We start from the raw sequence: 27,940 nt of genomic DNA, 5'->3' as shown, positions 1-27,940 counted from the left end.
CCAGAGCGGTTTCCTCTTAGGAAACGGCAAGGCAATAGCTGTACAGCAAACCTAGAGGGCAGCCAGGACAAACTAGAATGGGAACACAGGACTCCAGCAGGGACATCTCCAATAAAAATAGACTATCTCATATGTTTAAATATATTAAGAATGAATCAGTGAGAGGTACATAGAAAAAAAACTTTTAAACTATCATTAACTCCAAGAAAATTAAAAGGTACATAAGTAAATGTAATCATAGTATAACATAACTCAGCTGTGAATAGCATTTATGATCACAAGGTAATCTAGAATTATGACAAAACTGTATTGAGAGAATTAAGTAGGGGACATATTGTGAAACAGGCTATAAGGAAGCTAATCTTCCCATAAGCATATTAGAAACATGAATGTAAATATCAAAAAAAAAAAAGCTAAGAACTGAACATGGTCACCTCTGGGAAGTAGGAATTTTTATAAGCCTTGACTTTTTAAATATGGTCATGTGCAACAGATTAAAATTTAAAATAAAGTACCTATCACAATGTCTGTCATAAAGTGGGATTTAATAGAAGAGTAGACATTAGGCCCTCTACCTCCACACCACTGCTGCCCCATTTCTTGCATTCAGAAATGTAGCTGATTTGATTCCTTCAAGAGTGTTCTCATCCTAACAAAGAATGACAGGAAAAAAATCCCAGTTTCAATGGATACTTTTATTATTTATTTAATAGATCACAAACTTCATCTCCCTCCCTCCCTACAATTTGAATTTCATCTTGTTTCCATGCTGAGTAGTGAAACAATGACAAAGCTAATCAGAATAAGCTATTCTAAAAAGAGAACTAAGCTAACAGCTCACTTTCTTTTAACAGGCAAAATATAAATACATGCACTCTAGAATGCACAATGGTTTATTCACTAAGAAATTCAAATGGGATCTTGAAGAATGTAGGCAAATGCAGGATGCAGTAAAGATGAACTGAGATACTGTGCAACTGCTTAAGGGTTCCTGATGCTGCATCTCTGGGCCACTAGCTGAATCCTGACATGGGGGAAGATTTTAGTTAATACCAAGTGGAGATGTGGAAAGCGCTAAATTGATTTACAGGATATGCACAGGAACCAAAAGGCAGAAAGGACTAAATATTGCTGAGAGCATCCACCCCAGGAAGGACTTTACCTGTTTTAGAGAGAGCACACACACACAGACAGCATTACTATGGGATCCACTAAACCAGATCTGTCACCCTCTATCTTCTCTGTAACATGTCAGCTCTTTAGGATATATGGCCAGGAGTTGGGAAACATTTACATCTTGGGTCCCAGGTCCATTAGAATGTAACATCTTTGAGAGTAAGTCTTCCTATCTACCCCTCCCCACCTCAAATGGAATGCCAGGAGCTTTATTTAAAGTTCCTCCATTTGTACTGCCCAGCTAAAAATGACTGCTAATGACAACACAACCTACTATCTCCACTGCATTCTACCCACCTCTAACTGCATAACCCCTATTCTTCCCCCAAACAAGCCAAAAAACAGGGAAGAACCTTACCTTCCAGGAGCTCTAAACTGGCACCACCCCCAGTGCTCACATGGCTGACTTTATCCTCTGTGTTCCATTTGGCACAGCAAGTGGCAGTGTCTCCACCACCTATTGAATGAATAGCCAAGTAAAAAGGGAAAGGAGAGAAATGAAAAAAAGAAAAAGGACTGGCACCCAAACTGTAGGACATTGCATTCTCAAGCCCAAATGATAGCTGATGAACCCAATTCTGGTAGCTGATGAACCCAATTCTATCTCGTTAAGAGGCTCCTCCATGAATTATATGCCCATTTAGCTCTCAAGATGCAACCAGTGTTAAGAAACCTAGGGAAAGTTACCTATTTCCCTTCTACTTTCCTCTGATAAGAATTCTGCCAGCTCACACTGGAATTAGCTTTGTACAGGACCTCTTACCTATGATGGTGATGCAGCCCCTGGAAGTGGCTTTCACCACTTCATCCATGAGGGCTTTGGTCCCTCGGGCAAAAGCTTCCCATTCAAATACGCCCACAGGTCCATTCCACACAATCTGCTTAGCCCTGGCGACAGCCTCAGCATACTTCTTGCTGCTCTCAGGACCACAGTCCAAGCCCTATAGGGTAGAGTTAAAAGAGAGGATGAGCCATCAAGAAAAGCTACTTCGAGAAGGAAATACCACCTCCACCAAGACCAGAATTAAGGCTGAACACCAACACCAGAGTTTCTTCTAAAACAAAGATATCCTTCAGTCTTTTAAAAGTATAAACCCATCCATGCCCTTTATAGAAGATCAAGTCTAAGGGAAAACCTCAAGTTATTTGATTAAAACATTCTTGGCCACACTATTATGACTGTAAAAAACTAAATCTGTAGTTTTCACCCAGGGTCAATTCTGCCCCTCTTCAGGGAACATGTGGCAATGTCGAGACATTTTTGGTTGTCACAACTTGGAGAGGGTGGTGCTACTAGCACCTAGTAGCCAAAGATGCCTTGAAGATCCTACAATCCAACAGCAGCCCTCCACAACACAACAAAAACTACCTGAGGTGTCAACAGTGCTGAGGCTGAGAAACACTGAACTAGATCAGAGCTTCTCAAACTTTGGTGTGCCTCAGAATCACCAGGAGCACAAATTGCTGGGCTTCGTCCCCAGTTTCTGACTTAGTAGGTCTAGGATGGGGCCCAAGGAAGCTGCATATTTTAAGAAATTCCAAAGTGATGCATATGCTGCTGTCCTTGGGACCACACTTTGAGAAACACTGAACTAAATAAAACCCACATTCCTAACAAAAGAAAAACTATTAAGCAAACTAGTATGTCTACATGATGCAATTTTATTCAGCTATTAAAATGGTAATATGTGGAGAACACTACAATCAAATATTTAGTCTTTAATATACACATACATTTTTCCCTGCTAATTATCAGTACACTTTTACTATCTTAATGTTTTTTCAAAGATTTCTTATACATATTTTAGGTAGCAGCATAATCCAGAACAGCCTAAACCAAGAAAGTATACTGCACTTGTCCCCAGCACATAGTTAATTAAGTACTTAAGAATAAACAACAAAAAAAAAGTTTTGTCCCCACATTACTGATGAACACAGCAGCAATCTGATACCATTGCTTTCGCCCATAGATTCTCCTCCAAGGCGGGTCTCAGTACTTTTGGAGCCCTCTCTGACAGAGATTTCTTATAGAGATTCTTTTAAAATGCTTGTTGGTTGGTTAAATGAATGATACCAAAATGTTTTTGTTCACTCATACTACCAACCACCCAAGTGACTCACCATCCAGCCAGGAGGTATGCCAGAAGCTACAGTAGCTTGGCCAGTCTTGGCATTCTCATCAAACTTGTCAGCAGTAACAAAGTCAACAGGCAAGGTAATCTTCACACCATTCTTCTCAGCTTTGGACATCAGGTCTTTGACAATCTTGGCTCCCTCTTCATCAAACAGAGAAGTACCAATCTACACAGGGGACCAAGATAATGAAGATCAGCCTCTATACTAAGAACATGATTACCTCACAAAGCAGATAGAAATAAGATACAACATAAAGGAACAATTCCAAGACAAAAGAAAAACAACTTGTCAAATTAAATAAGAATGGGAGTTTATAGGGTTCATGTCAGAAGCTGTTTTTTTAAATTTACATAAATTGCTATTTCTCATGGAGAGCTATTTCAAATCCACCTGTCACTGGTTTCCTACCTCCATGTTGTTGAGCACCTTAAGGAAGGTAAAAGCCATTCCACCACCAATAATCATCTCATTGACTTTGTCCAGCATATTGTTGATTAGTTGGATCTTGTCTGCAACTTTCGCTCTAGAAGAAAAGGCAAGATTCATCACCAAACTAACAATGAATTAAGGAAGTGCTATTACACAGAGCCTGAGTTTTTATTTCAAGGCACAAGAACAAAGGAATGCCCCCATAAAGTGACAAAAGTATTGACTAACTTTGCCCTATGTTTCTCCAACCCAAAAGACCAATCCATTTCTACGAAATCCTTGTAAAGGCAGCAGTTCCCAACCTTTCTGGCACTAGGTGCCAGTGCTCCTATAAGAATCTAATGCCTGATAATCTGAGGTGGAGCTGAGGCGATAATGGTAGCACTGAGGAGTGGCTACAAATACAGATGAAGCTTCGCTTGCTCACCCACCACTCACCTCCTGCTGTATGGCCTGGTTCCTAATGGGCCACTGTTTGGTACCAGTCTATGGCCTGAAGTTTGGGGACCCCTGTTTTCTGGTATGGCTTTAGACCAAGAAAGGCTAAGAAGGCCTACTAAAAAGGCAAAATGAGTTCTAAACAGGCCTATTTTGCAACTTCCTGCAAAAATCAGAGGGTCAAGATTGTTAATTATACCTAAGTAAGATTGCTAATTGTGGGATTCCCTGAGCCCTCACAGAACTGTCTTAACCCTAGAGCAGGGATCAGATTATATATCAAACGAATATATACTGAGCAAAAATCAACAGATATTCACACTCTTATTAAGTCTATGTTCAGTGGCTGGGACATTTGCTCTATGGCATTCATTATTCTATTGGACCACCTGATTCAACATATTTATTGAGCACCTACTCTGTGCCAAGTGCTATTATTCTAGGTCTCTGAGAAACAAAGTGGCAAAAACAAAGATCCCTAACTCTTTGGGATCTCTCTCTTGTGAGAGAGAAAAGAAACTAAAGAAAAACCAATTCACTTGAAACACAACCTTTACAATCTCCTTCATAGGGAGGGGTTCCCTGCCCCATAGGGCCCTGCTGAATTTTGTTCTATGGGAGAAAAATCATCAATAAGGGCTGCATGATGTTTGCCCAAAATTTATAAGAAAAACTTTTTTGGTTAAAAAAGAAAGTCATAAAATATGAAAGGGAAATAAAAATAAATTAAAATAATAAAATTAAAAAAAATAAAATCCCCCACATAAGTAAATAGCTTATCTTCCTTATACTTTCTGATATATCAAAATCCCACTTAAATGAACAAATCACCTTGGGCCTGTTTCCCTCTTCATTCAATAAACAAGATGATGTTTCAGTGATAGGCCCTATCACTGATGTTTCTGTGAGAGGCCCTATGCTATGATTTGTGAAATGAAGGTTCAAAATAATAGTGATGTGGGAGAATGGATGACAAGAGACTGCTTATCTCACTTATAAAGGCTGGTTATCACAAACAATAACAATGCATTAACTGTTATACACACACACACACACACGAGGTGGGGGTGAAGAGAAATTAAGTAATAAAGAAGAGACTCAACCTTTTCTAAAGAATGTGAGATAGTCTATAGCTCAAATTCTCTACTTCAATATGTTGATAGAATGAAAGGAGTAAGGAAGAGGGGACTATTATAGAATGATACCTGACAACCAAATGCAATGCATGGACTTCGTTTAGATCCTTAAATAAACCAAATGTAAAAAGACATTTCTGAGATGATCAAGAACTTCTGAATACAGACTAGGTATTTTAAATGAAATTAAGTTTTGTTAGGTATAACTTGGTGGTTATTTCAAAGAAATCTCCTTATCAGTTATGAGATGCATACAGAAGGATAATAAGTGAAATTGTATGATATCTAAGGCTTGCTTTAAAATACTCCTGATAAAAAAAGGATTAGAGGGTAGATGAAACAAGATTGGCAAAAATGTCAAAAATTGTTGAAACAATACCCACTTAGTATATCACAAAGGAGGAAAGAATATAAATGGGGTAAAGACAGTATCTTCAATAATTGGTGTTGGGAAAATTGGACAGATACATGCAAAAAAAAAAGAAAAAAGAAAAAAGAAAGAGACTGGACCACCTTCTTACACTGTATACAAGAGACTCAAAATGTATTAAAGACTTAAATGTAAGACCCGAAACCATAAAACTTCTAAAAGAAAACATAAGCAGTAAACTCTGATATTGTTAACAGTATTTTCTTTTCAGATAAAACCTCCTCAGGCAAGAGAAACAAAAGAAAAAATAAACGAATGGGACTACAAACTAAAAAGTTTTTGTACAGCAAGGAAACCATCAACAAAACAAAAAGACAACTGACTGAATGGGAGAAGATAGTCTCTAATGATACATCTGATAAGAGGTTAATAACCAAAATATATGAAGAACTCACACAACTCAACAACAAAAAAACAATCGAATTAAAAAATGGGCGGAGGACCTGAACAGATATTTCTCCAAAGAGGAAATACAGATGGCCAATAGACATTTGAAAAGATGCTCAAGGTCACTAATCAACAGAAAAGTGCGAATTAAAACCACAATGAGGTATCACCTCACACCTGTCAGAATGGCTATCATCAATTTATCAAAGAACAATAAGTGTGTTCAAGGATGTGGAGAAAAGGGAACCTTCACACACTATTGTTGGGACTGCAAAGTGGTACAGCCACTATGGAAAACAGTCTGGAGGCTTCTCAAAAAATTAAAAATGGATATACCTTTGACCCAGCAAAAGGTATTTATCCAGGGAAAACCAAAACAGTAATTCGTAAAGATCTAAGCACTCCAATATTCATGGCAGCACAATTTACAATAACCAAGATATGGAAGCAACCTAAATGCCCATCAACATATAACTGGATAAAGAAGTTATGGTTCATATATACAATGGAATTACTCAGCCATTAAAAAAGAAAATCCTACCATTTGCACTGACATGGATGGAACTAGAGGTTATTATGCTGAAGAAGTCAGACAAAGAAAGATATACCATATGATTTCACTTATAGGCAGAATGTAAGGAACAAAAATAACAACCTAATCGAAAACACTCACAAATATAGAGGACAATCTGGTGACAGCCAGAGGGGTGGGGGGTTGAGGGGCTCAGAGAATGGGATAAAGGGTTAAAGAAGTACAAATTAGTCATTGATAGGTGGTCACAGGGATGGGGAGCACAAAAGGGATTGCAGTTAGCATTAATGTGTTGGCTAGGTGGAGAGCCAGAGGAGAGAAAGAGCAATTAACTTTATAAAATATATAAATGTCTGACCAATGTACTATATACTTGAAACTAATAAAATTTTAAAAAATAAAAATAAAAAATTGTTGAAACAGGGTGATAGGTACCTGAGGGTTTATTATACTATTCTCTCAATTTCTGTGTATATTTGTTTCCACAATAAAGTTTTTCATAAAATGTAAAACTTTTCCCAAAATTGTTAATGGTCTAAGGAGACTACACTGCAAGAAAAAGCAAAAAAAAAAAACCCTCCACACATCAACTGTCCTAAAACATCTACTTGGGACTGAGTCTAAAACGTAATCATAACCACTAGGTGGCACTCACTCCCATACTCCAGGTCTACAGAAGGCTGGAGAAAACCGTCCGACAGCTCTTAACATCTCCAGTGAAGCAAAGATTAGAGTCTGACCTTTATAACACAGTGTATAAGAGAGGCAATGCTTCCAGGACACAGATAACCTGTACCCATCTGGATTATTTTTAGGACCCTGAAACTGGGCTCATTAAGCCTAGAGGAACTATGCTACCTGAAATTAATACCCAACTCCAGAATCGGTTTTCATGGGGAAATGGTGAATGGGTTCAGTCGCATGGGGGTCGGGGCAGGGGTAGGAAACCCTGCTCATAGAAGGTCAGAGACATCCAGCCATAAAGAGGCTACTACCTAGGATAGCCATACCAAGTGACAGGAAGTTTTATCTTATCCAAGCAGTCCCAGGTCCGTCACCTAAAATTTACCCTCCTAGTCTCTTGACCTAACAATTCTAAAATTTCTGTTTTTAACCAAGCCACTAGAATATTATTATCCACATGGTACCTTTCCCCACAGGGCAAAATATAAAATGGTATGTGATCTGGAGAAATGAGTTCTAAAAGATATATTAAACATACATGAAGAGATTTTCAGTTATTCCTTGACAGATTGTAAGTATTATGAAAGGTTCAAATGCTTTGTTATTTTTTTAGATGAGCACCTATGGTGGATCTTTCCCATTCTTCCCTCCAGAACCACCTTCTATCCTTGGCTCTGTTCTCTGTCCCAAGAGACTGACCTGCATGGACTGCATCAAGGAAACACCTTAATCCTCTGGCTTACAGCCAACTGGGGGTGGGAGGGAGTAAATGAGGAGATTAAAAGGATATCAGAATATTTATTTCCTTGGCTCCCTCCCTGCCATAGGACTATCCCCATGTCCCTTGACCAAAGGCTATAGTTCCTATCAGAGGGGCCCCTTCCAAACAACTACCCTCTCTGGATTCTAATAACTATTCCTTCCCTATGTTTCTTCAGGCCTATGGATGGTGATGGTGATGGCTGTTGCTAGCCCCAGATTACTGTACTGTCCTTTTTGAGTTTCCCTAAAAGCTACCTTTGGTAGACAGTCACTTTATCAAATTCTCCTCAGATACCCAGTTTGATTGTGCTATCTGACAATAAACTGCCCAAGTTATGGCCTACTACCAGGCAAACACACTACTGAAAGCACGATCTTGAAGACTTCTTCATACCCGCCCAGGATGGCCAGGAAGGGTCGCTCTGGGCTTTCCAAGGCCTTGGCAAAGTAGTTTAGTTCCTTCTTCATCAAAAAACCTCCAGCTTTCTGTGGCAGATTAACTCCTACCATGGAGCTAAAAAAAGACCAGAAACATTCAAACTTTAGTCAATCCCTACCAATTCTCCCAATTCTAGAGCCCATCTTCTTATCACTGAAATACTTTCACTTCAGAGATTCTGGGTTTTCATCCCTAAACTGCAAAAAAATAAAAAAATAAAAACAGGTACATAAGATTTTTGACTAATAGTGCAAAGTCAAGGGTGAAAAGTAAAAAGCAATGACATTAAGTAGAATTTAATATACCCAATTATTAGTCTTCAGGCCAAGGGTTTAATCCCAATAAATAATCAGCCAGTTGATAACAACAGAGGAGTCCTCAATTTGCTTCCTACTGACAGCATAAGATTCTGATCGCGCAATGTTCACAAAGGGTTAGCTTTACATGAAATATCAAAAGTGAGAAAGAGCCACTACTTACTTAAGCTTGATGAAAAGCTCCACAATTCTCAGCATTTTTTACTTTTATTTCCTCTTTGGATCAGGAATACTCAAATAGCCACAGTCTAACCAGTAGCTCCAATTAGAGATAGAAGCCTACAGGATCACAGTAGGCTTCTATACAGAAATCTCCAAAAACAACCCAGAGCTCGGGCTGCTCGAGTAAACAGAGGAATACTGCTTCCAGCTTGACATCAAACAAGACTCTCAGTACCTGTGGGCTCGATGAGCAGTGCCAAAAGCATCATTGACATAGACATCCCCTAATTTGGAAAGTGAAGCTCGGAAGGCTTCTATTTTAGCTGGCTCAGCTTTAACCTGCAGAGAAAAACAAAAAATGAGAAAACCAACAACTGGAAATGTTAATGGCTGCAAAGACAACTGTAAAAGGACTTCATACCAAGAGTCCACTTAAACATTTCTAAAGACCCTGAGTTGGTGGGACATCAATTTTTACAATTTGCAACAGTACCTGTTCTTCCTTCCAAATATTCCAGGTCTTTTGGTCATTTCTGCATGTTTCTGCTCTCTTTCACCTTCCCTCATATTGCAGACCTAAGGTTCCTGAACAATGGCTCAACTTCTAATCACACGAAGCTAACAACATCCATTTGACCTCTCCCCAACTCCTAGGACAAAATTCTAATTACTCTTCCCTCTCCGTATCTTGACTCCTATCTTCATTTTAACATATTCTCCTTGTAAAAGTTCAGATTATACTTGATTCAAAAAGCTGGCTTACAAGGCCTTTCTGCTAAGGCATAGAGGTCCTTACACACATTCCCCATGAAAACGACAAGGACAGGCTGGAACGCAGAAGACTGATGGAAACATGACAAGATAGGACCCCAGAAACATTTTATATTGAGGTATTTTATATGGCCTTTCCTGAAGTTAGGAATCTGAGAAAACAAGAAATACACTTCTATAAAAAAAAGAGAGAGGAACAAAAAGTAGAAGACAGCGCTTTGAAATGTCAGCTCACTATCCAGGGATTCCCCCAAAAAGGGATAGAAGGCAGGATGGCAGGATGAACAAAGAGTCTCCAGTAGGAGACTAAGTGAAGATGCACAGGAAGAGAGATTAACGGAGACATAGCACAGAAGAATATATAGCACAGAGCAGATGTTCATGTTAGCCACTGCCCACTCCCATCCTCCTAAGTATCAAGCTGAAGGCAACTGCCACAAAAAAACAGGGGCTTTCCTCTAATGACCAAAAGAATGCAGGGGCACTAATACTCAAACTAAAGACTGCAGAGCCTCCATAATCTCTCCAGAATAGAATAACATATGCCGCTGCTAACTGGAAGATGACTGATATAGTAATGAAAACATTGCCTGAATGGCAGGAAACCTGGGTTCAAAGCCTAGCTCTGACACTAATTCACCACGTAACCTTTGGCAAATTGCTCTCTATCCCTGAAACCTTCCTATATATTAAAAAGGAATAACAACTCCTCTATTTGTAAAATGTTTTTAGGGACTTCCAGTCGAGATGGCATGGAAGGTAGACACTGTGTTTGCCTCCTCAAGACCACATCAAAATTACATCTACAGAACATCATCCATCATTGGGAGTCACCTTAGGTCTGGCTGAACAGAAGTCCTATCTATGACCGATGGGGGACATGCATCAGAAGTCACCTTGAAACTGGTAGGAGGGGCAGAGACATGAAACAGGCCAGTCCCACAACTGCGTGAGACAGTTGAGAATTGGGAGAAGTATCTCGGCTGAGGAGATCCCCCCCGCCCCGGCAGGGCGAGGGGTCCTGGCTCCATACCAGGCTCCCCAAGGCTCCCCAGCACAGGGCTCCAGTGCCAGGAAGGGAAGTCCCCACAATTTCTGGCTGTGAAAAAAAAACAGAGGAGATTGTGGCTGAGTGAGACAGAGGGCTGCAGGAGTCAAACATTCTTTTTAAAGGGCCCATAACAGACTTACTTGGTGACTGACTCACTTGCTCCGAGCTCTAGCCTGGGACAGTAGCTCAAATGGCTTCACAGATTCAGGCCATTGTTCCTTTGTTGAGCCCTCCCTGCACCCAGGTTAGATTCAGGCAGCCACCATACCTGTGTGTCTCTATCCTCTATCAACCTGGCTGACATAGGTTGTCCCACCCAGGTAATTCCCTGAGATCCAGTCCCTCCCAATTTGCAGGCCTACTCAAGCTGCCTCCAGTGGTTTTTTCCCCCATACAAATGGCCTATCTTGGATCATGCTGTAGACTTTTCTAAAATCTCACGAAGGCTCACAAAACCCAAAGTAGCAGCATCTGACCTTGATGTGTCCCATATCTCTTGCTGAGCAGTCCTGAGCCCAGCACTAGTAGCACCTAGCTGCAGTTCTTGGCTTGGCCTCGAGGCACCTCTAAGCATAGTACGGGTGGCATCCATCTGCATATTGATTGGTGACTCTTGCCAGGTGGCCCAGGAGGTGCATAAGCTGCAGCTGACCTTGGCCTGCAGCTAGGTCCCTCCCAGGAGGCCCTTGGGCCAGCATGACCAGTGGCCTGCTTCTATTACAGCAGGAGCCTGAGCACCATCCAGGGCTGCATCTGAAGAGGACACACCCAAAAGGCAGACTGGGCAGGCAACAGAGTTCTGCTAAAGTTAATCATACTCCATCAGGCCTCACAACCAATTAACCTAAGGGTCAATCACTCCCATCGAGGTGCAAACAGCAAACAAGGCTCAACTACAACAGGAGGGCACATACAACTATACAAAGGACACACCTTAAGTACCTACCTGGCTCAGGTGACCAGGGAGGACTGCACCTCTGGGCCCCAAAGGATACATACTACATAAAGCCATTCTACTAAGACCAGGAGACTTAGGAGCCCAACCTAATACATAGAAACAAACACAGGAAGACAGTCAAATTGGAGAGACAAAGAAACATGTCCCAAATGAAAGAACGGAACAAAGCTTCAGAAAAATAACTAAACAAAATGGAGACAAGCAATCTACCAGATGCAGAGTTCAAAACACTGGTTATAAGGATGCTCAATGAACTGTTTACTCAAACGCTGGTTATAAGGATGCTCAAGAGTAGGAGTGTGAACTCGGTGAGAACTTAAGACAGAAAACATAGAAATGGAGATATAAAACATAAAAAAAGAATCAGTCAGAAATGAAGAATACAATAACCGAAACGAATAATACATTAGAGGGAATCAATAGTTTAGATGAGGCAGAGGATCAAATCAGTGATTCAGAAAACAAGGTAGCAAAAAACATCCAGTCAGAACTGCATCAAGAAAAAAAGAATCCCCCTCCCCCTCGCAAAAAATAAGGATAGTCCAAGGGGCCTCTGGGACAACATCAAGCATAACAACATTCACATCATAGGGGTACCAAAAGAACAAGAGATTGAAAATAATGACAGAAAACTTCCCGAACCTGGCAAAGGAAGTAGACATACAACCCCGGGAAGTGCAGAGAGTCCCAAACAAGGTGAACTTGAACAAGCTCACACCATGATGCATCATAATTAAAATGCCAAATGTTAAAGACAAAGAGGCAATCTTAAAAGCAGCTAGAGAAAGGCAGTTAGTTATATACAAGGGAGCTTCCATAGACTGTCAGCTATTTCTCAACAGAACTCTGCAGGCCAGAAGGGAATGGCATGAAATATTCAAAGTGATGAAAAGAAAGGACCTACAACCAGGTTACTCTACCCAGCAAAACTATCATTTAAAATTGCAGGACAGATTAAGAGCTTCCTGGACAAAAAAAAAAAAAAAGGCTTAGGGAATTCATCAACACCAAACCAGTATTACATGAAATGTTGGAGGAACTTCTTTAAGAAAAAAATATGGATCAAAAATATGAATACTAAAATGTCAATAACTACATAGCTATTAACAAGTACTTCAAAAGAAAAAAAATTAAATGTTCCGATCAAAAGATAGGGTGGCCTAATGGTTGAGAAAACAAGACCCTTCCGTATATGGTGCCTACAAGAGACTCACTTCAGATCAATGACACACAGACTGAAAGTAAAGGGATGGAAAAAGATGTTTCATGAGAATGAAAAGAATCTGGGGTAGCAATACTTATAGCAGACAAAATAGACTTTAAAACAAAGGCTATAACAAAAGACAAAGAAGGACCCAGGTATTTATCCAAAGAGACCCAAAATACTGCTTTGAAGGAACATGTGCATCCATATGTTCACTGCATTATTTATAATACCCAAGATATGGAGGCAACCTGGGTGTCCTTCAGTGGATGAATGAATAAAGAGGGGGTACACATATACAATGGAATATTACTCAGCCATAAAAAAAAGAGAATGAAATCTTGCCATCTGCAACAACATGGATTGACTTAGAAAGTACTGTGCTGAGTGGAATAAGTCAGACAGAGAAAGACAAATGCCATATTATTTCACTTACATGTGGAATCTAAGGAACGAAATAAGCAGACAGGAACAAACAGATACAGAGAACATTTTGAGAGTTGCCTTATGGGAGGGGAGGAGTTAGGGGGTGAGTGAAAGGAGGAAGGGATTAAGAAGTACAAAATGGTAGTTATAAAATAGTCATGGGGATGTAAGTACAGCATAGGGACTATAGTCAATAACATTATAATAACTTTGTATGGTGTCAGATGGGTACTAGATATATCAGGGTGATCACTTCATAAGTTATATAAATGTCTGATCACTATGTTGTACACCTGAAACTAATATAATATTCTATGCCAACTATAATTGAAAAATAAATATTTTAAAAAATAACTGAGGAAAAATGGCAAATTGAAAGCTATTCATGAAAAAAAAAAGGTGCTATAGAAATAATAATCAAATCCCATTTCTCATTTTTGGTCTGCCAATAACTAGAAGGAAAGGAATGCTAAAAACCAATGCAGGCACACTGAATAAAGGAAACATTTTATGTCCTTATTTAATCCATTTTAAACTCATAACTGGCTCCTAAAATTTCAAGCATTGAAATGAAAGTCATTGCAGACTAAATGTAAAGTTAACTAACTAAAGCTGTCATAGACTAGCATAGTTGGTTCACCACTTCCTGAATAATACGTTTTGCTTTAATTTGCCAGTTGCCTCCTGCCATTTCTATTTCTAAGCCCTAGAGTCTCTTCTTGAGTTTCAGTCTAAAAGGGTACCAAATTTTAGGTTAGCATGAGACTCCTGCTACTATAGCAAGACCATGCCAAAGGCAAAATAAGGCAAGACTAGGGCCTACAGTGCTAAGAAAAGAAACTGTTTGTAAGGAGGCACTCCAAAGATCTTAAGAAATGTCAGAAGTAGAACAGGAGATTGAGACACTAGCTTCTGAGCATCTTGTTCCCCAAGATGCTATAGACCTTAAAAATGGAAAAGTACTCAATGGGTGCTTTACACTTTGATTCTACCAATAAGACAAATTCCAAATCATCCTCAAAGACCCAGCTTTATCACTTAATATTTGAATTCTGGTTGTCAGGTCATAATAATCTGTTTTGTAGCTTATCTATGGTTGGTTTTTGAAAATTTCTTTGTTTTTTATTGTTTTCCCCTATGGTTGCTTTTGCATGACAATGGGAGACCATACCGACTGTGTAGCCCGCAAAGCCTAAAATGTTTATTGTCTGGCTTTTAAAAAAAAATGTTCTCATCTAATGGACTGAGCTATATGTAAAGGCCAGGAACAGAACCACTGTCCTCTAACTTTAGTCAAAGACAACTTTTCTGAGACTTATTTTCTTCATGAAATGATACTTGTACTTCCTTATCTTAAAGCGAAGTTCAAAAAATGCTTTACATTTTTAAGAAAAATGCCTTAAATCTAAGGCAGTATCATCATGACCATCATTTACCCAACTATAATCGATTGTCCCAAATAGTCCCTTTCCACTTGTCTTAGGAAAGTACTTTTACTGCTCACATAAGTAAACCCAAATTATACCAAATTTAATTGAGTGTTTTAAAAATACCATGCTTGAGCCTTTAATTCTCCCTTTTAAATAAGAAAACAGATTGTCCTTCCATAACACACTAGGGCCTATTGCTTATAAAAAGTGTTCCAGCCTTGACAAAAAATCTAAACTGACCCTGCTGGAGGAACACCTGGTGTAGCATGGACACTCACCCCCACCACCACATGTGAATGTCTGATCTCAACACTTGGGAATCAGCCTATTCTTCAATAGGTTATCGCATACTGTCAGAAAAAAAATTCTGATGTATCACAGACCAAGTGTGTGACAAAGGGACAATTAGAAGTAGCATGTTCACTGAATACTCTTACACTCAAATGCTGCTCACATATTTTTTTCAAAGGTATTTCAAAACCACTTGAACATGAAGAAGGCTTCTGAGATGCTGGCTATATTCTATTTCTTGACCTAAGTTTCCGTTACACAGGTGTGTTTACTTTGTGATAATTAATCAAGCAATGCATTTGTGCATTTTATACATGTTATACTTCAATAAAAAGATGTCTAAGGAAAAATAAACATGAGCTTCCTGTATTCTTCAATCACAGGCTTATTATAGACTCAGCCCTCCTCACCCCCACTAATGTTAAAAATCCCAGGTCCTACCTTGTTCCCAGAAGAATCTTTTCCCTTCCCTTCTTCCTCCACATGAAAGCGAAGGTTCTCCAGCAGGATGACAGACCCAGCAGCCGGATCAGCACAAGCTTTCTCCACTTCGGGGCCTACACAGTCCTTCAAGAACAAAACATCCCTGGGGAGAGGACAAGATGGAAACACATGGGCAGTCTGAAAGTTAAGAACCAACATGCCTGACAACATCTCCTATCACAGATTCCGCCAGCACCAGAGCCTGGCACTTACTTGCCCAGCAGAGATTTGAGTTCTGCAGCAACTGGCTCCAAGGAGTACTTGTCAGGCATGGGAACGCCATCAGGGCGGCCCAAGTGGCTCATAAGAACAACTGACTTGGCTCCATTGTCCAAGCAGAATTTGATACTTGGGATGGCAGCCTTAATCCTGCAACCAAAAAGAGACAACAATTAGAGCAAGGTTACTCCTAGGAATTAGTGGAAAATATTTTATTTGTGGCCTCATAAAACATAAAGTCCCTTTTCTTTAAATTCTTTCAAATCTACTTTTGGCTCAATGATGGCCCTCAGGTTCATGTTCAGAGGAAGAAATAAATTACGATACCAACTCTCCCTAGGATTGATTGTGCATTCTCCTGTTTTGCCCCTTGTGCAGAAAAGCTATCTTTAGAAGGACCTGCTTGCAAGGTTAACCCTTGGCTGGTGTCTAAAATTTGGCTTTCAAAGTGGTCCTTCAGTTCTTTAACTGACAAGAGCCATTCACTGTTCCTAGACTGTACAAACAAGGTGATTTATGCTGAACACTTACTTCCTTCTGGGAGTCTGCAATTTTGGTAGTTGCTAGGTAGAAGGTACCTACGTGACCAGTTCCCAATAAGAATTTTAGGGGCCAAGGTTCTAATGGGCTTTTCTAGGCAGAAACATTGCATACAATTACTGCATTTTTTCACTGCTGGAGAAACGAGCACATTCAGTGTGTTCCCTCACAGGAAACATAGAGCATCAGAAACCCATGCATGGATTTCTCCAGATTATGCCTTTATCTTTTCCCCTTGCTGATCCTGTCATGCATCCTTTCATTGTCATAACTTTAGCAGTGAATGAGTCCTATGAGTCCTTCTAGCAAATCACCAAACATATAGATGGTCTTGGGAACCCAAAAAACCCCTCTTATGTGACTGTGGAATATAAAATTCCTAAATCTTGAAAGCATTAAAGGAAATTTAGAAAGAGAATTGTAATAACTTTTCTGCACCCGTTACAGATTCTAAGTAGGAAAAAATATATTCATTATACAGAATGTGGTTTGCATAATGCATTGTCTTTATTGATTATAGTTTAACCAAAAAAAATTGTTTAACTTCCTTGCATATTTCAAATTGTTGCTACAAACCTGCTAACTTCTCATTTTTTGTCAGTTTTTAAGAAATTAAAATTGATAAGAAAATCATTTATTTATTCAACAAATATTTCTTGAATGCTTCTTTTGTACCAGGTACTGTTCCAGATTCTGAGAATACAACCGTAAATAAAAGTTTCTGCTTTCGTGGAAGTGAAATTCTAATGACAGGAGAAATAACCATAAACAAATAAAATATATATCTATCTCAGATGATATTAAGAGCTATGGAGAAAATAAAGCAAGGTAGGGAGACAAGAATGATTGGGGAATAGTAGTGGAGGGGATTTTAGATAGGGTAGGTAGCCGGGGAAAGTCTCTCTGACGTACGAAGTAATAAAAAACCTGGTTATGTTCCAAATAGCTTATGCTATTTGGCAGATATAACAATTCATTTATACCAAGCAAAGAGGAAATCTTTAGCCAGGTACAAAGTTTGCCCAATGAAGGCAAATTAATCTTCAGGCTATCCCTTATCAGCAAGTTCTATTATTTCTAAAGATTTATTTTGTTCATCAACTCGATGGATTTATGAAAATGAAAAGATCTACTTAGACATGTCTCTCTGCCATTTATTCATAAATACCTTGATAGGCATTTTTCCAATCTTTTCTGTATGCTGCAGAAAATAATGAAAATCGGAAGGGTCAGAGCTGCCTTGTGCAAAGACCTTCCATTATGGTGCAAAAGGGATGTGCTTGGCAGATTGTCAGGCTCCATTCCGGGGCCAATATCTGAAAATATTCTGGGTCTAGACCCATACTCTACAATACAGTAGCCATCAGCCACATGTGCCTGGTGAATACTAGAAATGTGACTCGACCAGACTGAAATGAGCTCTAAGTGTAAAATATATGGTGGATCTCAAAAATGTCCCTTTGTTTTATTGATTACATATTGAAATGATTCTTTTGGATTTAATGGATTAAATTAAATATATGAAAACTAAGTTCACCCATTTCTTTTTACTTTTTTAATATGGCAACTAGAAAATTTTAAATTACATGTGGCTCATATTATATTTACACTAAACGGCACTGGTCTAGATCACTACAAAGCACCTTTGCAGCTCAAACCCCTCATTTAAAATTAAAAAAAAATTCCTTCTTTTACAATCTACTCAAAATCAAGAGCAGTACTATCACTTAAAATTTCTGCTTCTAAATCTAGGAGCCAACACATCAGAAGCAGCCTAAGCAAACTCAAAATATTACTTCTGAAGTCTTTTCCCTTAAATCAAAAACACATTTTATCTGGGCCATCTGGAATAGGAGCTTGTAACACCTTAAATCAAAAACGCATTTTATCTGGGCCATCTGGAATAGAAGCTTGTAACACTACATGTAGGCTTAACAATTATAGATATTAAAAAATCCTTCTCTTGCAGAGTTCATTTTGCAAGGGAAGCCAAGTTACCTTAATCTTTGACATTCTCAAAAACGCATAACCCCAAATTATTCAAATTTTCAAAAGACAGAGACAAAAAAAAAATTACCTTAATTTTTTCAATTTCTACATTATCCTAAGAAAGCAGACCAAGTGGGACGTTGATGGAAAACCAAGGTCATATTGCTTAAGTTATCATAGTTCTACAATAAGAAAAAAAAAACCATTTTATCCTATATACCCATACCCACCCACATCTTAAACCTAGCTCAAGGCTTAGCAGGGAACTTACCTCTGGTTATTTGTTATCTGATTGTTCTTCATAGGAACATTGAAGTCCACTCTAAAAAAGAAACAAAGTTTCAGGTTCACGTACAGCGCCATGATCAATATATTGTTCCTTCAAAGATCAGAAGAGGTACTTTGAATGAACCAGTTATAAATAAGTTGAAATTGGAAGTTCAAAACTCACCCTAAAAACAATCAGCAGTATTAGAAATCAAGATAGTGGTTAGCCATGGGGAGGAGGGAAGAAGCAGTGACTGGGATAGGACACCAGAAAGAGCTTCTGGGTTTCGAGTAATGTTCTATTTCTTGACCTGGGTGATTGCACAAATGTGTTCGTTTTTTGATAACTCTTTGAGCTTATGATATGTGCCTTTTGGGTATGTATCTCATACTTTAAAAGAGAAATTTTTAAAAATAAAAAATAAAACCCAACTTAAATCACAGGAACTAGCCCAGAAGAACCAGGAAGCTAAAACCTGTTCCATCTAAAAAGATTTCTGCGTGGGTCTGGCATGATATTATCTGATAATAGCAGTAGCTGGAGGTGTGAGGGGTAATAAGAAACATATTTTTATTCTGATTCTTTTGACTTTACTTCTGGGTCCCAGTGAAACTAACATCACTCAAAAGAAAAAATAACTAGAAAAATAGAACACATAATCTACTTTCTGGAAACAGCTGGGGGCCTTGAGACCAGAAAGAAACCTAGTGTCCAAAAACAAGTTTACACAGGATCTTTCTAGCAAAAGAGAGACAACAAAGTCTTTCAAAAATCCTGAGTGGAACACATGACTCTGCCCACTAGACAAACGGGCAATTGGAAGGAAGTGATCAGGATGACACAAGCAATAATTTACTCTGTAGTCTCCTTTCTTACCCAGATTACTACTTTACCATTTTTAAGAACCAGTAATTCCTTCCCCCTTCTTCTGAACTCCTTAGAACATCAGCCTACTTCAATCTGACTAAAAATAAACATGTGTGGTAGTTATTTGTAAGGTCTAAGTTTTGCCTGCCAAGAGCCTTTTAATTAAAGATTGTTATTAAAATATAGCTAACATACAATATTGTATTAGTTTCAGGTGTACAGCACAGATATTCGACATTTATATACCTAATGAAGTGATCACCATGGTAAGTTGAGCAACCATCTGACACCATACAACACTATCACAATATTATTGACTCTATTCCCTAAGTTGTACACCACATCCCTATGACTTGTTTTTAAGTGATTTCTTTCTATAGCTGTAGAATGTGGATGACCTCTCAGTTACTGTAAGAATTAAATGTTAGTGATCTGTAAAGTGCTTAGAAGAGTACCTGGTACAGAGTAAGTACCATAAAATAACTATTATTACATATGTTAATACTGCTCCGAAAACGTAATTCTGTGATGTAAAAGGCAAATCAATTATTACTAACATTAACCTGAAAATAAGAGACCTTTCAAAGTGAGAACTAACAAGCATTTATAGAGTAAATAAGAATAGCAATTTGGAACTTACTGACTCATTCAGGCAGAAGCCCAAACAGTGTTCCAATTAGGAGAAAAAGGTAATGGATATTTATGAGAAAAGGAAGGGGAACAATTACATCAATATAAGGAAAGCATTTCTATTGGTACAGATAACATAACAACGATGTCAATTCTAAACAATGTTAATTTTCTTTCCAGTAGTCATCAGTCCATAGTCATAACTGCTTTCTTGCTATCTTTGCAAACAGTTTTTTGGGACAAAACGTTGTCCTTGGCCCACAAAGGTTATTTTGCCCTGTTCTAACATTCCAAAGTCTTGAAGCATAAAACATGCCAGGCAGTTCCTCTGGCATAGCAGCTCTGGCTCCATTTTAAAGTGGCTCCGTTTATACTACTGTTTACACTAAAAACACACTAAGGAACTACCGGAAAGTATGACCTAATCAAGAAGATTGCTGCTGTGCTTGATCATAAAGCTCCACCATTCCTAGCCTCTCCTCTCAAAGGCTGAGGCCTAGCAGATGATTACAAGGTCCTAGAAGACCACCAATATCCTAAATCCATAAGCCTCTACAAGCATACCTCAGAGACAAGTCCAGTTCCAGACCACTGCAAAAAAACAAATACTGCAATAAAAAGAATCTCACAATTCTTTTTAGTATCTCGCACACAAAAATGTTTATACTGTATTGCAGTCTGTTAAGTATACAACGGCATATGTGTTAAAAAAAAACAATGTACAAACTTTAATTTAAAAATACTTTATTGCTTAAAAAGTGCTAGTGCTAACCATCATCTGAGCCTTCAGTGAGTCAAACTTTTTGCTGGTGGAGAGTCTTGCCTTGATGTTCATGGCCACTGACTGGTCAGGGTGATGGCTGCTAAAGGCTGAGGTGGCTGTGGCAATTTCTTAAAATAAGACAATGAAGTCTGTCATGTTGATTGACTCTTCCTTTTCATAATCAATTTCTCTGTGGCACGAAATGCTGTTTAATAGCATTTTACCTACAGTAGAATTTCTTCCAAAATTGGAGTCAAATCCTCGCAAACCCTGCCCTGCTTTATCAACTAAAAGTTTATGTAATATTCTAAATCCTCTGTTGTCATTTCAACAATCTTCATAACACCTTCATCAGGAGGAGATTCCACTTCAAGAAACCCTTTCCTGTGCTCACCCTTATGAAGCAACTCCCCATTCATTAAAGTTTTATCATGAGATTGAAGGAATTCAGTCACATCACAAGGCTCAACTTCTAATTAGAGTTCTCTTGCTATTTCTAACAGTTTCTATCTGTAGTTACTTCCTCCACTGAAGTCCTGAACTCCTCAAAGTCATCCATGAGAGTTGGAATCAACAGCTTCCAAGCTCCTATTAATATTGATGTTTTGACCTCTTCCTGTAAATCATGATTGTTCTTAACAGAATCTAGAATGGTGAATCCTTTCCAGGTTTTCAAATGGCTTTTTTGCCCAGATCCACCAAAGGAATCACTATCTATGGCAGAGCCTTACAAAATGTATTTCCTAAATAATAAGACTTGAAAGTCAAAAGTACACCTTGATCCATGGACTGTGGAATGGGTGTTGTGTTAACAGGCATAAAAACAGTATCAATCTCATCTCCATCAGTGCTCTTGGATAACAAGGCACATTGTCAATGAGCAGTAATATTTTGAAAGGAACCCTTTCTAAGCAACAACAGTGGACTTAAAATATTCAATCAACCGCATTGTAAACAGATATGCCACCATTCAGACTTTGTTCCAGTCACAGAGCACAGGCGGAGCAGATTCAGCATAATTCTTAAGGACATCAGGATTGTCCAAATGGTAAATGAACACTGGCTTCAACTTAAAGTCACCAGCTGTATAAGCCCCTAACAAGACAGTAGGCCTGTCCTTTGAGGCTTTAAAGTCTGGCATTGCTCTCTCCTCTCCAGCTATGAAAGTATTAGATGGCATCTTTTTCCAATATAAGGTTGTTTCATCTACATTGAAAATCTATTGAGTGTAGCCACCTTCATTAATCATCTTAGCTACATCTGGATAACACTGCAGCTTCTACATCAGCACTTTGCTGCTTCACCTTGCACTTGATGTTACAGAGATAGCTTCTTTCCTTAAACTTCATGAACCAAACCTCTGCTAGTTCAAAATTGTTCTTATTATGCAGCTTCCTCACCTCTCTCAGACTTCAAATTGAAGAGAGTTAGAGCCTTGGTCTAGACTAAGCTTTGGCTTAAAATGTGTGTGTTGTGGCTGGTCTGATCTTCTATCCAGACCACTACAACTTTCTCCGTATCAGCAGTAAAGCTGTTTCACTTTCTATCATTCATGTATTCACTGGAATGGCACTTCTAATTTCCTTCAAGAACTTTTTCTTTGCATTTACAACTCGGATGACATAGCTTTCAGCCTATCTCAGCTGTCAACATGCCTTCCTCACTAGGCTTAATCATTTCTAACCTTTTGATTTCAGATGAGAGATGTGCAACTCTTCCTTTCACTAGCACACTTAAGAGGCCATTTGTAGAGTTATTAATTGGCCTAATTTCAATACTGTTGTGTCTCAAGAAATAGGGAGGCCAAAGGAGAGGGAGAGATATGGAGGAACAGCCAGTACATGGAGCAAGTAAAAATACACACAACACTTATCTGAATTCACTGTCTTAAATGGGCACAGTTCGCGGCCCCTCAAAACAATTACAACAGTAACATCAAACATCACTGATCACAGATCTCCATAACAAATATAACAGTGAAAGTTTGAAATATTTCAAGAATTACCAACATGTAACACAGAAACAAAGTGAGCAAATGCTGTTGAAACATGGCACATTTAGACTTGCTCAATACAGGATTGCACAAACCTTCAATTTGTAACAAAAACACAGCATCTGTTAACTGCAATAAAATGAAGCACAATAAAATAAGGTATGCCTGTACTCCAATCTACCTCACTGAAGAACAGCCTTTCCAAAGGTGGGTTGAGGTAATAATTCTATATTCAAGCATTTTAATTAAAGTCTTCAAAACTAAAGGCAGTACACATGCCTCTGAAGAAATACACTCTCCTTAGTTTCAGGCTACTTGATTCTAAGCAACTTCTTTAAATATCCTGACAAGGCCCTTGCCAGCCCTAAAGTGCATTCCAAAGAGGTTAAAGTATCCCATTACCACAGGTCATTTTTCTCTCCCTACAGCCTCCCAGAAGGCCCAAGGTCAAAAGGGCTAAGGGCATGAGGTTGAGCACAAGCCACCCCTCGCAGTGTTTCTCCCTACCCCCAACCCCTTACAAGGAGGAAATTTGGGGGGCAGAAACACTCAAGAATCTGTCTCATCTATCCAAGCAGCCATGGCACAGCTTACTGATGAGAAATGGACTTGAATTCTCTTGTCTTTACCTGTGGATTACCTCTCCTAGACTCAACAACTCTGCTTTTAGCTCCTCCTCTCTGTGGACTCCACAGAAACTGCTCTTGCCTATACATTCCACTTGTTCCATTATATGTAAAATCTGTACCCCTTTTTCACTTCCCTGACACACTCCCAAGCTTAACCTGAGGCATGAAGTCAGACATCACTACACACCTATCAGAATGGCTGAAATAAAAAATGACAACACCAAATGCTGGCGAGGATGCAGAGACTGAGCACTCATACACTGTTGGTGGGTATGTAAAATTGTGTGGCTGCTTTGGAAAATCAGTCTGGGGATTCCTCAAAAGATTAAGCATATGACCCAGCAATTCTACTCCTCAGCGTTTACCCAAGAGAAATGACAGCATATGTCCATACCAAGACTTGTCCCCTAATGTTCAATGTTCACAGCACTTTATTTGTAATAGCCCAAAACTGGAAACAACCAAGATGTCCTTCAGTAGGTGAATGGCTAAACAAATGGTGGAATGTCTATACCACAGAATACTATTCAGCAATATGCTGAGGGGAAAAAAAAGCCAATCCCGAAATCACTGTGTGATTCCACTTATATAACAGTTTTGAAATGACAAAATTTTAGAAACAGAACAGATGAGTAATTACCTGAGGTTAGGGCGGGAAGAGGAGCCATGACTAAAGCAATAGCATAATGGAGATCTTGGTGGTGATCAAGCAATTTTTTTACATCTTGATTGTGGTGGGAGTTACACAAATCTACATGTGATAAAATAGCATAGAACTATATGCTTTATTCTAAAGTCAACTTCCTACTTTTGATATTGTATTATAATTATTAAGATGTATACAATGGGTATATTGGGTGAACACAGGCCTCTCTACTATCTTTGCAACCTCCTATGAATCCATAATTATTTCAAAATAAAGTGTTAAAAATATTGTTCAGCTGGAATATCAAGTCTCTATCACCTAAAATCTCAGGAGTCCAGGCCCAGTTCCATTAAAAGCTCTCAAAGGAACCAGACCAGGTCCACCCTTGCTTTACCGACCCTGACTGGAAAATTGGGGTATTACGGCTGTGTTAGAGACTTTTTTTAAATTTGCTGTTTTTCCTCTCCTTTTCTTTTTCCACTACATCAGGCTGTGGCTTAACAAGTTACAACAGGTTAGAGAAAAAGCAAAGCAGTATGACTGGCAACCAATGAGAGGAAGAAAGGAAATGACATTGCAAAAATAAGCAGAAATTTTATTCGAAGGTAAGTTAACTGGTGTCCCAAAAAACTGATGTGGAACATGGTAATTATTCAGTCAGAGGTTTCTGGCTATCAAAGTTCCCTCAACAAATCGATTCCCCATGGCAATTAAAGCAGGGGCCAGAAGACTCAACAAACATCAAAGCCCTCTTCTGCAGGACAAAAAAAGGAGGCAAGTGAAGCAGCCACTACTCAGGAGGGCCTAACTTAGAAACACTACCAGCAATCACCACATAACAGCATTGAGACAAAAAGAAATTTGAGCTGACAAAAATGGCTGCCTAGGCTTTCCAAAAAGTAGTGCTACCATGTGACTCTCTGTTCAAGAGAGAGATGTTAATAATCAGGAAATAAAGTAACTTCCTGTTATCAAGCCAAATAAATGGAATTTATTTGGGAAATTATTAATTGCAACCTTCAGCAGAAAAAAAGGTCTATTTTAACCTGTCTTTGTTCACTGTGTCCAAGTATTCAGAAGATCTGTTGGGTAGTAGCTAAGGAGATCCACTTCTAGACCTGGCTCTGCCACCAACTTGGTAGTTTAGTGACCTTGGACAGGTCATTTTCCATCGGCAAAACAGGACTAGCCAACCATTTTAAGGCTCATGGTTAATCTGTGTTGAATGAAACTTTGAACTCTATTTCATTAGGTCTAGAGGGAGAAAACATAAGTACCTCCTCTAGTCTCACTCTCAACCCGCCCATAAGTACCTCCTCTAGTCTCACTCTCAACCCACCCAGTTAATACCTCAAGCCAGTTACCCAGGAGAGAGGAGATAAAACCTCAAACTGCAATTGTAGGAATATGATCAGTGTTGATGCCCCATCCACTTACTTTCAGATGGTGCATGCATCTATCTGGAAAGGTCAGCATTGAGCATAGAGCAGATGGGAGGAAATAATCAAAACCCAAGATCTAGCTGCATGCCAATGTCCACCTGACCTGTTTTTCATAGGGTCTATGCCCTTTTCTTAACATCATCTGATGGGTAGAAAGGGCCCTTGTCCAATACTGGGATGGCTGTAATTCCTACTTTGTCTAGAATGGAAAGGCCTAGATCATTTAGGAAAAAAGAGACACCAGGTGGTTCTCATGGCCAGATGCTATTGAGCTCTTCTGACTATTCCCATAGCAAGGCACAGGTCACTTGCAAATAGCGGCTATACTGAAATTAAGAGGGAAAGGGGAGCTACGTGAATTTTTAGAGTAGTCATACCATTCTCTAAATCATAGTGCCTTCATATGCTTAAGCCTAGGGTAAAGGGATATTCCTTACTGCCTTATGTGTCTGTTGAAATCCAAAAGATGCCCTCACTTGAACCATCCCAAATTGGGAAAGGGTCTGAATCACACCATTCACATGCCTGCCCATCAATCACTCACTTCCCAAAAAGGACAAGACTACACAAGGCTATAGAACCAAGCCTTTATGGAAAGCACCACCCTTGTATACTCTCAAGGTATGTAACAATAAAGTGCAGCAGTTAAATACCTGTCCTTCTGCACTTTGCTCCTGGCATGCACAAATGCACCACGTTATAAAAGGAATAAATGTAAAAGCTCTATACACCATACTGGTAATTTGGGCAGATAAGGGAGAAGCCATGTTGGTTAAGTGACCAGAGATCCACATGGGCAGAGTAAGAGACCACAAAGTGCATGGGAAATCCTTCCCGCTTCTAACATCCCGTTTCTCTAGCCACCCGTGGGGGTAAGGTTAGAAAACACCAAGAATGAGTAGCCACACCCTGGTCTACCCAGCATGTGTCACAACCCTGAAGCAAACCTCCCCAACCTCGCCAACCTCGCCACGCCTAGGGTCCAACGATCTGGTAGGGTAGTAGAGGCCTGTTACGTAAGCTCTGCAGGGCAGCCTTCGGTACACCCCACCCCACTTCACTCTCCTACCCCCAATGCTTTGGGGTGGGGGGTTCTACTCCTGAACATTTAAATCACTGAGAAAGATTTCCTTTTGTGCAGGGGCCTTTAAAATGTGGGCCGTTTATCCTTTGCCTGGGATAGTCTAGGGCGGGGGACGGGGGTGGGGGAGGGAAACTAACCAAATGACCTTTCAAGGTCCCTACCTTGGGGCCTAGAGATTTGCAGGTTAAGCCTTACGTCCCGCCTCGCCAACTAAGAGCTGAAGGCGCCGGAACTGCATGGCAGGAAAAAGAAAGTTGGCAAAATGCGTCCCAGCAACCTGAGGCTTTCCTCGGTGGATCCACCCCGAAAGGGCGACTAGGGCTGTCTTCCTGGGCTGGGGAAAATATGGTTAGAAATCGTTAAACCTGGGCAAAGCCTCAGTCACAATGGTAGGCAGCCTAGCCCAGCACGACTAGGATCCACAGGGCCGAGTCGAGAACCACAAGCAACTTTGGGTAGGCAGGTAAGCAAGGCGGCCCGGGCTGGAGAAGCTGAGGCAAAGCCCCAGGGGTGCGCGGGAAAATAGGCAGAATTACCTCATAACGACCCGCTTCCCCTTCACATCCAGCTTGTCCAGAGTCAGTTTGTTAGAAAGCGACATCCTAGCAATACAGCAGCTACCAGGAGCAGAGGATCAGTCAGTGGCAGAGACCGAAGCGGAACGCGTGCGGAACGATTATAGCCAGCCGAACCGGCCGCCCCGCCCCCAGCCTCGCCCCGCCCCTAGCCCTGCCCCTTCCCGGCCGCCACACCCAGAGCACCGCTCACAACAGCCGCTATTGGATGCAGCCCAAAGGCGCCGGCGCGCTGCCATTGCTCTGAGGCGCTGTCCGTCTGTGAGTTTACTGGTGGGACGTGAGGCTAACGTTTGTCACGTCCCGCACGCAGCGAGCCGCTGGGAACCTTCGTGACTTAGGGCGGGAGCGGGAGGCGGCGCCGCTGGGCCGGCTGGTGGAGGAGAAGGCAGGCAGGTGGCGCTGCGGAGTGACGAGGGGAGATTGAGTCCCAAGGTTGCTGACCGGGTCCCCGCCGCCACGCCCAATTAGCTGCAGCTCAGGCAAATCAACGACAGCCTGAGGAAAAGTTCCACCCCGCCCCCACCCCAAGGACTCCCCAGCAGCCCTACCAGGCTCGATGCAAATGGCACTTACTGTTAGGAAGATTCTCTGGTTTCCTGGCTCCTCAAAATGGAATTGTACGTAAGGCTGCTAAGCGGCCTTCATGATGG

The 27,940-nt window shown here is 40.1% G+C and overlaps 1 protein-coding gene and 1 long non-coding RNA gene across 2 annotated transcripts; both read right to left on the bottom strand.

Moving 5' to 3' along the window:
* Positions 1-674: 674 nt before the first annotated feature.
* On the bottom strand, positions 675-27,405 carry PGK1 (phosphoglycerate kinase 1). Its single transcript, XM_016132638.2, has 11 exons — positions 27,249-27,405; positions 18,662-18,712; positions 15,856-16,011; positions 15,601-15,745; positions 9,264-9,367; positions 8,505-8,624; positions 3,721-3,835; positions 3,298-3,477; positions 1,940-2,117; positions 1,535-1,633; positions 675-1,162 (listed from the first exon to the last, which is right to left on the bottom strand). Exons 1-11 carry the CDS (start codon positions 27,311-27,313, stop codon positions 1,122-1,124), a joined length of 1,254 nt encoding a protein of 417 aa, XP_015988124.1. The 5' UTR covers positions 27,314-27,405; the 3' UTR covers positions 675-1,121.
* On the bottom strand, positions 24,770-27,242 carry LOC118607808. The gene is made up of 2 exons (XR_004952856.1): positions 25,500-27,242; positions 24,770-25,463 (listed from the first exon to the last, which is right to left on the bottom strand). It is a non-coding gene; the product is annotated as an uncharacterized LOC118607808 (long non-coding RNA).
* Positions 27,406-27,940: the final 535 nt, after the last annotated feature.

This window comes from Rousettus aegyptiacus, unplaced genomic scaffold (assembly GCF_014176215.1).
Source record: "Rousettus aegyptiacus isolate mRouAeg1 unplaced genomic scaffold, mRouAeg1.p scaffold_m13_p_9, whole genome shotgun sequence".
In the NCBI taxonomy this organism is placed as follows: Eukaryota; Metazoa; Chordata; class Mammalia; order Chiroptera; family Pteropodidae; genus Rousettus; species Rousettus aegyptiacus.
The sequence above is the reverse complement of the archived record's forward strand: the minus strand, read 5'-3'. Positions and strand labels throughout refer to the sequence as shown.